Source organism: Culex quinquefasciatus, chromosome 3 (assembly GCF_015732765.1).
Source record: "Culex quinquefasciatus strain JHB chromosome 3, VPISU_Cqui_1.0_pri_paternal, whole genome shotgun sequence".
In the NCBI taxonomy this organism is placed as follows: Eukaryota; Metazoa; Arthropoda; class Insecta; order Diptera; family Culicidae; genus Culex; species Culex quinquefasciatus.
Window position 1 is genome coordinate 199982863 of NC_051863.1, and position 10925 is coordinate 199993787.

At 38.8% G+C, this 10925-nt stretch overlaps 1 protein-coding gene across 3 annotated transcripts in view; it reads left to right on the top strand.

The window, feature by feature from the left end:
* Positions 1 to 9051, top strand: part of LOC6032897 (multiple epidermal growth factor-like domains protein 6) — a 128100-nt gene extending 119049 nt beyond the window's left edge. For all 3 annotated transcript variants that reach the window (XM_038261604.1, XM_038261606.1, XM_038261607.1), the window contains 2 exons: positions 7768 to 7927; positions 8311 to 9051. In XM_038261604.1, coding sequence (XP_038117532.1) covers positions 7768 to 7927; positions 8311 to 8552 — 402 coding nt within the window. In that variant the 3' untranslated portion in view covers positions 8553 to 9051. The remainder of the gene's footprint in view (positions 1 to 7767; positions 7928 to 8310) is intronic.
* Positions 9052 to 10925: the final 1874 nt, after the last annotated feature.

Sequence of the window (10925 nt, forward strand, 5' to 3'; positions counted from 1 at the left end):
GATTCAAAATGTCCGAGACATCGAACTGAAAAATTAAAGCAAATAATATTTAAAAAAAAAAAAAGAAAAAAAACATCATTGGTCATTCATTTATCAGAGTTCGCCGACAATAACAAACAAAGTATTATTTTTCGAAACAAATGCGAAAAAGGTTTTTTATTCAGCACTCAAAACAAATGCTTTTCAGTGCTGTATTTTTGACGACGTAAAGTGGGCTTTTTTGCAATACGAGAATGACAAGAAAAGTAAGTAGTTTCTCAACGGAATCGTGAAAATATATATTTTTTAAATGGAGTAAATTAAGCAAAGTTTGGGAAATGAAAGTATTTATTCATAATAAAAAAAATATGTTTTCTCGAAAAGTAAATTAAATAAAAAAAAATACTGGCTTTTAATTCGAATTCTGCGACTCCATTTAAATCAAATTTGATTTGTTGATTGCCTTTTAGCATACATAATTCTTTTCTCAGTATTTTAACAACGCCATTTTGGCCGTAATGTAGGATTTCAAAAATAAAATCATTTTAGAGCATGTTTGGCGTTATATTCATGTAAAACTATCCAAAACAAGATATCGAAAAAAATTGTTCTGATTCAATTTTCCCAAGATTTGATTATCCGAAGTGAAATTTTTTCGAGGCCTCCGGATAATCGAGTCTCGTCTGAAAATATTTTATTAATAACTTGTAAATTAAATTATATTAATTCTATCAAGCAAAATCATCAACTGAAAGTGATTTGTCGTAGTGCAAACCCCTCCATATTTTTTGCCAAACTAACAAAAAACGCGTCAACCTTTTCCAGTTTTCGCGGAGAATTCCTCTGCTGCGCTTCTTCTTCCAGGAACCGGAAAGGAGATAGGGTAAAAGCCGGAAAACTGACTGTGCAGTTTGGTGCCAAAATCTCGACATCCAGCAGCAGCAGAAACCGAGCGCGGATTAAGGAGAGTTTAAATTTGTTGTTGTTTTGTCGGATCGAAGGAAATTAGCGCGGTAGAACGCGGGCAAAAGTTTGTTTTGAGCGTGGATTTACTTGGCGAAAAACTTGAACCTTAAAAGTTTTTCGCCTTAAGGGCGGGGGATTTCTCTTGGAGGGCGATAAATTGTTTGAGTATTATGCGGAAAATATTTTGCTCTCAAATTGGTGGAACGATGCAGTTTTTTTGGATGTTTTTGAGCTGGTTAAATGGTGGTTTGGATGTACAACCAATATTTTGCTGTTATTTATCCTTGTTATCGAAGCATATTGTTGAAAAGTTAAAAAAAGTTGCTTGAGTAACTGAATCCAACTTATACTAGATAATAAATTAAACTGAAATTATTTCGTGTCATTGAAGCGACTAATTTAATATCTGTATTGTTATCATTATCATCATCACCAAGCATTTGATATGATTCTTCCTTCATTGTTTAAACCATACTTTTCACTTCCTCCAACAAATAATGTCACGCCCATTAGCTTCCAAGATTGCCGGTCGTTGGAAAGTGCTTAAAATTTACCTAATTTGTTCCGTGTCATTAAAAACCCATCCTTTCCCATGGGAGCAAGCGGTAGCAGGAGCAGCCATGGGGAATTCTCGTCCCATTAATCGATCATTTACATCCTTTCTGCGTACCTACCGTGCACGATCCGCACCAGATTTGCTGCTCCATCCAACCAGTTTTAATTAAGTGCCAGCGGCTTACACGAATGTTCATTACAATCCAGCCCCGTTGGGTCGTACCACGTACAGGCAAACGTATATCCGTGCTTTTCTTTGTTCTAGATTAGAGCGTGACGCACACGTGGAAATTTCATGATTTTTTTTATTGAATATAATTGTTATTATAATGGAGAAACACCGATATTTTAATACAATTTATAAAAATAAAAAAAAACTATGATTAAAAAAGAGCTCAGCAAATTTCGATTAAATTGTCGTGTTCTGCACCACCGTCGGAATCGATTCCCTGGTGTGATTTTCAAACGACGTCGGCGGTCACAGCCGGTAGAATGGCCCCCGTTATGATAAATCGACTTTTAACAGAGTTTTGTTCACTTTTGGCTCACCTGGAGAAAAAAAAACCTACCTGCTGAAAACACTGCAAAGAATTGGAAAATGAGTTTAAAATTGTTTTAAAGTTTTCGCTCAGCTGAACACCGCTCCGAGCACTTTTTTTTGTTGCTCTTGCTGATTTACAGAATTTAATTAAAATATTGTGAAACAATAGAAGCTTCCATGGGAAAAGAGTCAGGTCGACAAAATTTCCTACCTTTCAGTGCATTGTGGTTCATTGTAGCAGCAATGAAGCCAACGAGGATGGTGGTTTGACCGGGTAGTAAAAAAAAGGGTTCCATTGGAGGAAAATTAATCGTAACAGCGAGCGTGGTAATGAATCCGTCATGTTCATAAAACAACAGTCCGAAGCCCCAAGGGACGGAACATTGTGGAGCACAGTGCCTTGGCGAAAAACACTGGTTTTATTGGTTTGGGACGACATTTTTCAACCGCACAGCAGTCAGTAAATGCACAAACCCCGGGCCCGGTACTTAACAGAAAGGGTCCTAGGGAACCATTAAATTTGCTCACCGAAACGGTTCACCTGCTGGGAACAGGAGGGAGGGAGAAAGGAAAGCCGAAAATAACTGACCGTGTTCCGTGCGGACCACGGGAGCCAAAATAAATAAACTACCCAGAGTTGGCACAATTTGCGGTCCAATAAATCATAATATCAAACCCCGGTGAGCCAAGCCTGGGCCCAATCCGGGCACGGACCGTATTTAAATGCAACCCGGCAAAACACGCCGTAGCGTCGTCCTTAAAGGGTTCAGCCTGGTCAAAGGACCGTGAGTCGTATGAATGCGGCCAAGTGGCAATTATAATACGAACCGTTAGGGGCTCTTGCCCTCTGTCAACACGAACCGAGTGTGTGTCTGGGAGAAATTCAATCTGCCACGTTCCGTCCGTCTGACGGTGACCATTTCTGGCTTTCACACAGGGCAGAGTCACAGTCGTGTCCAGTTCAGGTCTCGGCGCCTATGAATTACCACATTTAATATCAGACCTGCCATCGAATCACGTACCAACAACCGCCAAGGATCACCTGCGAAAGAGTGCTGCTGAGGGGTGGCAGGGTTGAATTCGTTCTCGACTAAGGCAGACATTTTTAAGGAAATAAAAAATAAGAAATTATGCTTGAAGTGTTATTTAAAAAAAATATATATTTTCTTGGTAAAATAACAAAAAAAACGTTACTTAATCCACCCTTAGGTGGTTGATGCCTTCCTCACATTAAGAGGGTAATGCTATCCAAAATAGATACAAAAGGGCGGACTTTTCAGTGTTCTATCAATTTGATCCATTATACATACCATCAGATTGGTTAGTCAGATCTCCATAATTCAGGGCACTTATATGCTTATAACTTTTGATAGGGTTGTCAGATCTGCAATCTATCGAACTCGTTGGAAACGTCTTTTGATTAACTATCCATCGACAGGTCACATGATAGATCCGGACAACGTTTTCATCGAAATACAGTGAGTCAAATATTTGTCCGTACCCCCCCGTACGGGAAATGTTTGTGATATAAAAGTACATAAAATTCGACTAAAGTGCCATGTTTTATACATCAATCGACGCGGCAAAATGTCCTCTTTAAGACATTGTCATTGGATTTGCAAAAACTTTTCTTGAAAAATACAAAAATTGTTTACTGAAAAAGTTAAAAGAGGTCAAATAATTGTCCGTACCCCTAGTAAAAGTACAAAATCTGATCGATTTAAGTGAATTCATTTATGAAATGTTGTTTCAGTGTCAAATACTAGTACCTTTAGCCAGTTTGTGACAACTTTGAACTTCTGATAAGTTTGTTTAGTTAATTTATATTAAAAATTGGATTAAATTTAGTTTTTTTAAGTAAAATTTACCAAAACATTAGTTTATAAACAACTATTTTTATAAAATTGCTATTTTGTGTTGTAAGAGTCTCTATTGAACAAGTTTCAACAATATTTGTTCAAAATATACATTGTTTTCATCTTTTTTATTGACATTTTTCGACCAAAAATACTGTTTCGGAACAATACCGTTAAACAATCCGGATTGTCCCGGAACCGGTTCAACCCTCGGAGAAATTTTGTGGTGATCAGATAGAGGACAAAACCCACCTCTTGCAATTTGAAGCATCCAATTTCGTCCACTACAGCCCGATTACGAGTCCCTAGTCTGAAATTTGAAATTTTCACTTTCCGTGCTGAGAATTTCTGTACCGTTCTGGGTCAGAATGTTTTGCTTGGGGAATTTGAAAATTCCAAATTTCAGACTAGGGAATCGTAATCGGGCTGTAGTGGACGAAATTGGATGCTTCAAATTGCAAGAGGTGGGTTTTTTTGTCCTCTATCTGATCACCACAAAATTTCCCTCCGAGGGTTGAACCGGTTCCGGGACAATCCGGATTGTTTAACGGTATTGTTCCGAAACAGTATTTTGGTCGAAAAATGTCAATAAAAGATGAAATCAATGTATATTTTGAACAAATATTGTTGAAACTTGTTCAATAGAGACTCTTACAACACAAAATAGCAATTTTATAAAAATAGTTGTTTATAAACTAATGTTTTGACAAGTTTTACTTTAAAAACTAAATTTAATCCAATTTTAATATAAATTAACTAAACAAACTTATCAGAAGTTCAAAGTTGTCACAAACTGGCTAAAGGTACTAGTATTTGACACTGAAACAACATTTCATAAATGAATTCACTTAAATCGATCAGATTTTGTACTTTTACTAGGGTACGGACAATTATTTGACCTCTTTTTTGACTTTTTTCAGAAAACAATTTTTGTATTTTTCAAGAAAAAGTTTTTTGCAAATCCAATGACAGTGTCTTAAAGAGGACATTTTGCCGCGTCGATTGATGTATAAAACATGGCACTTTAGTCGAATTTTATGTACTTTTATATCACAAACATTTCCCGTACGGGGGGGTACGGACAAATATTTGACTCACTGTATATGAGAACCGGTCTCTAAAAAGTTCATAAATTACACTTAGGTGCTTATAACTTTTGATAGGGTAGTCAGATCTTCAATCTTTTGAACTCGTTGGAAAGGTCTTTTGATCACCTATCCATCGACAGGTCGCATGATAGATCCGGACAACGTTTTCATCGAAATATATGAGATCCGACCTCTAAAAAGTGCATAAATAACACTTAAGTGCACATAACTTTTGATAGGGTTGTCAGATCTTCAAACTTACAAAAACCACCCTTTTTACAATCTTCCGGACTTTTGTTAGAATCGTTTTTTAAGCATAACTTTTGAAGTACTTTACTAAACTTTATAATTTTCAATAGCGACTTATGGGACTCCAAGACAGATCGAATGAAACCAATACGGACCAAATCAGTTCAGCCAGTGCCTAGATAATCCAGTGCAAATTTTTCGATCAACATCCCACCACACACACAGACATTTGCTCAGAATGTGATTCTGAGTCGATAAGTATACATGAACATAGACCCAACAGGAGGTCAAATTAAGAATTTCGTTTTTCGAGTGATTTTATCGTCTTTCCTCAGTAAGGTGAGGAAGGCAAAAATCATAAATCAATAATTTAAACAAGCAGTGTCAATAATGCTTTAAATATTACTCCAAAAAAATTTAAAATAACAATAATTGAAAAAAAATCCCTTGCAGTTTTTTTTATTTTTCTCCGATCCTATAGTGGAAAAATGCATTGGCATAAAGGAAAATTTGCTAATTTGTCGGCGAAATATATTTAATTGCGTAAAACCCAAAGTTGTTCATTTATAAAATTTATCGTCAAGAATATGCGCGTCTAACGATATCGAAAATGGTTAACGTTATTCTACGAACGAGATTTTCACAAGTTACTGTATTTTTCGAAAAGACTTATTTTTTCAAATATTCAAGCATTTCGAAATTTTGCATGTATTTTCATTCAATTGTATTTTTTTGTAAAACACTATTTTTTGTCACAGAAAGCACATAATAAAAATACCGTGTTTTACATTATAATTTAAAGATTCTAGAAAAACACGGCATTTTGTGAAAATTTCAGTATTTCACAAATAAAACTCCACTTGATAGAAAATTGATACAAAACTTCGTTTTGTTTAATACCCATACAGTGCAGACTCGATTATCCAAAGGCCTTGGCAAAATTTCACTTCGAATAATCAAAACATCGGATAATGAAATCACAAAAAAATACTTTGATTTCTCTGATTTTTGATTGTTAAGCTTTAGTATGACCCCTTAAATAATCTAAAGTGATTTAGAAATTTGATGAAACATTGAAAAAAAAAATGCATTTTGTAATGTTATATCAACCATTTAAATTTGACATAAATGGATTACCAAAACTCGAATTTGATGTTTAAAGTAAGAAAATAAAAAATACGATGATTTTTGTTTCGTAATTCGATTTTCCAATGTCCCATACAAGCTTTCGGATAATCAAACTTCGAATAATCGAGTCTGGACAGTATTGCAAATTTTGAAAATATCAGTATTTTTTAGAAAACACGGTATTTCGTTAACATTTCATCATTTTACCAATTAAAATCTAATAAAATATAAATGCATATAGAATTCCTCATCGTTTGATACCCATATTTCAAATCATTAAATTTTGATTATTTTAAAAATATGACATTTCGCAAAAATTGGAGAACTTGGCATACAAAATTTTATTCAAATGGAAATTGAAACAATTTTTTTTCTCGTATTAGAAATTATGAAAATTTGAGCATTTTCGAAAAAAATTATTTTGGTATTTTTTTTTGAGCATTTGTAATTTCGAAAAATAAATTATTTTCAATAACGGTTTTTGATTTTAAACGGAAAATTATAATAAAACAGCAAATATTTTTTCAAGAGTTTTGAAATATTCTAACTATTCTACTTTTAACGTAAATTCGTTCAATCCAACCCTGCAATCCCATTCCAAATCCAGCGAGCCCTTTTTGCCCACGTGTTTGTGCCGGTGACTTCTAAATGTGACCGGCGCCACATTGCTCAACACCGTCCTCCGCTTGCATGGAGTGTTGACATCGTTCCTGGAAAGGGACTGGGCGATCGACCCCATCCGACCGACAATCTCTTTTCAAATTCAACAAGAATGACCTCGGCGAGGGGTTATGTCATTTTTCCCTGTATTACGGTTACACTACAAGTCGTTTATAAAACCAGATTTCCGTGCCCAGAACATGCTCCTGCCGACCACAGCAAACCCCACCGCACACTTGATTGGCATCAATTTTCGTTAGGTTTGCGTTCGGTGCTGGCGTAGCCTTCTACGATGCCATTACAAGTGCCACGTGAACTAAGCCCCGACAATTCATCGATTCTCTTTCCTACACGAACGTTGACTGCCCCACAGCCTGCTACCATCCGTCCTGTTCCGTTCGATTCGTTTGCACTTTGTGTGTGAAAATTACCGTAAATTAAAAGGATGTGTTTCGGAGTGATGTATGGCATGGTTCGGGGTCGCTTCGTTCACAGACGATCAACTCTCACCCGGATGTCCGGGAGTTTGCTGGGGGGTTTCATGGAGGAGTCGCCCTTGTGTAATGTTCGCTTCAATTATGTCAATCGCTTTTCTCGCCCTGTCATCGTGTGCTTTGCATGCATAATATCATACCAACCATGCAGGCATGAATTTACATGTTTTTCAACACTTTTTGGAGCGTGGTTTAAAAAAAAATCAAGAAAATAATTCAATTCTGATTGCAATCATCGCCCTGTGTCGTAGCTTCACATTCCCCAAGGTTGCGTCGTGAAAAACATCCGAATTAAGCAGAAGCTGGCTCGGCTACGCCATCAGCAGCAGGTTCTTCAGCGGCACCTGCAGGAACTCGAGGAGGCACCCAACCCGGACCAGTCGCTGATTCAGCAGCAGCACAAACGATATGGTGAGTATTGAAATAAAAATTTCAGTTTTCTCATAGATCCTAATAATAACAATAATACAACCCAGATTAAATATGTTTTTCAAACAGATTTTAAAAGGGAAAATTCCAATGATTTTTACTTTACTGAAAATCTTTAGACTTCCTACTAGTAGAGATCGCTTGTTCAAAAAATCTTTTATTTGATTTCGAACTGCTTCATTGTGGTTTATTCTGTTACAATAGAAAAGTCGCTGTAACTCTAGCATAATCTTTTCACATTTCCACGCCAACTGCTAAACTGTTCAAGCATCTCGGCTAAAGTATTTCAAGCTCGTGTACGCGAAAACACTCCAGTCATGCTCAATTGATGCAAGCGTTTTCTTTATCTCTTCCCCCCCTACTAGACAACCTGCTGAGATATTATTCATCGTGGGACAACGCTTTCAGCCAGCAACAGCAGCAGCAGCAGCAGCATCCTTACGACCATAATCCGTACCATCATCAGTATCATCAACCAACAGAACCAGGCCAGCCTCAGCGTCGGTGGTTCAAGAAGCGCAGCAAGGACGAACTCGATATCAATGGTTCAAAGGTGGAGAAATCCAGTGCAGCTTCCGCAACGCCAGCGACGACCGAAAAACCTTGAACCCAGGGCCCTGGCAGCTTTCCCTTGAATTTTCCTTTCCGCTGACTAATACGTGAGAGTGTAACCGCGCGAGTGTAATATGTGCTTAAATACTTGACATTTTTCATAATACTCCCTTTTCCCGACTCACTTTCTCCAGATTATATCGCTTTTTTATGCTGCCAAAGTCTTTTTAATCGAATCGATTGTATTTATGAGTGGCTCTTATGGTATGATGAGAGCACGAGAGGATGCTTTGTTTGGGGAAAAATCGAACATTTTTCCATACTCGAATGAATGCGACGGGTTATAAATCAGGGACCAGGGAAATATACACAGCAAAGATATAATAACACATACACACACTGAACAAGAGGGAAGTGCATCTTTCGAAGATGGCAAACGACTAGAATTAATATAGATAGCAAGTAAGCTGCTTGGCGCTGCAGAGAGAGAAAGCAAAAAAGTTGAATAATGGAAGCGAATAAAAAGTCGAAAGGATCTTCGATGATAATGCTGATGAAGGACTTTTTCTTTTCTATTCTCACCGTAATTTTACCTTCCCGTTGTCGAGCGGGCAGTGTCATCGTCAGTGCCAGCAAAAACCACCTTCCGGTGCATTCTGTTGAACTCGTTGAGTCCTGTGGCGTAGTTTGCGGACCCAAGGAAGGTTTGAATAAATATCAACCCTGCAGGAGTGGAGAAAAAGACGTTCGCATTTCTCAACATTTTGCCACCCACTATTATGAGCGGGAAACCCCCTCTTGAAAGGGCGGAAATGGCCCGGGTTCCCTTTTCTTTGCCGTCAGGAATAAAAAGAGCCCATATTATAGTAGTAATGTCAATAATTTTTCTTCTAATAGGATTACAGTTAAACCTCGCATATGCACCTCATATGGGGGTTTCTTATGCGAAGCACGCATATGCGAGGTACAGGGCTTATGGGATTTTGGCTATATGGGAGACATGGGCTATATTTTTATAAAAAATCAACTAAACTATACAAATTTATAGTGTTTTGGAATCGTTATGAAGTCAGCTTTACAGCTACACCAAATTTACATGGTTTACGATGTTCTAGGCCATCCGAAACTTCGTCAAGTTAAGGCCTATGTGTTCAACGCCGTACAAGTATGAGGTAGGCGATTTGACTGTGGTTTTTGACCACAGGTCATATCCGGATAGCCTCAGGGAGGTTCAGGGACTAGTCTACCGGTATGTGGTGATGTTCTGGGTCTTCTGTAGAGTCCCGGGAGGTACGACCGATGGGTCTACCGCCGTAACACGGCAGAGGTCGATGTTTTTTGACCTCAGATCATATCCAGATAGCCTCAGGGAGGTTCAGGGACTAGTCTACCGATATGTGGTGATGTTCTGGGTCTCCTGTAGAGTCTCGGGAGTTACGGCCGATGGGTCTACCACCGTAAGAAGATAGAGGTCAGATGTTTTTGACCTCAGATTATATCCAGATAGCCTCAGGGAGGTTCAGGGACTAGTCTACCGATATTTGGAAATGTTCTGCGTCTTCTGTGGAGTCCCGGGAGCTACGCTTGAAGTGTCTACCGCCGTAACAAGGCAGAGGTCGATGGTTTTTGACCTTAGATCATATCCAGATAGACTCAGAGAGGTTCAGGGACTAGTCTACCGATATGTGGTGATGTTCTGGGTCTTCTATAGAGCCCCGAGAGTTACGACCGACGGGTCTACCGCCGTAACAAAGCAGAGGTCGATGGTTTTTGACCTTAGATAATATCCAGATAGCCCCAGGGAGGTTCAGGGACTAGTCTACCGATATGTGCTGATGTTCTGGGTCTTCTGTAGAGTCCCGGGAGCTGCGTCCGATGGGTCTACTGACGTAACACGGCAGAGGTCGGTGGTTTTTGACCTCAGATCATATCCGGATAGCCTCAGGGAGGTTCAAGGACTAGTCTACCAATATGTGGTGATGTTCTGGGTCTCCTGTAGAGTCCCGGGAGTAACGGCCGATGAGTCTACCACCGTAACAAGATACAGATCAGAATTTTTTGACCTCAGATCATATTCGGATAGCCTCAGGGTGGTTCAGGGACTAGTCTACCGATGTGTGGTCATTTTTTGGGTCTTCTGTAGAGTCCCAGGAGTAACGGCCTATGGCTCTACCACCGCAACAAGATAGAGGTCGGAGGTTTTCGACCTCAGTTCATATCCGGATAGCCTCAGGGAGGTTAAGGGACTAGTCTACCGATTTCTGGTGATGTGCTGGGTCTTCTGTGGAGTCCCGAGAGCTACGCCTGAAGGGTCTACCGCCGTAATAAGGCAGAGGTCGATGGTTTTTGGCCTTAGATTATATCCAGATAGACTCAGGGAGGTTCAGGGACTAGTCTACAGATTTGTGGTGATGTTCTGGGTCTCCCG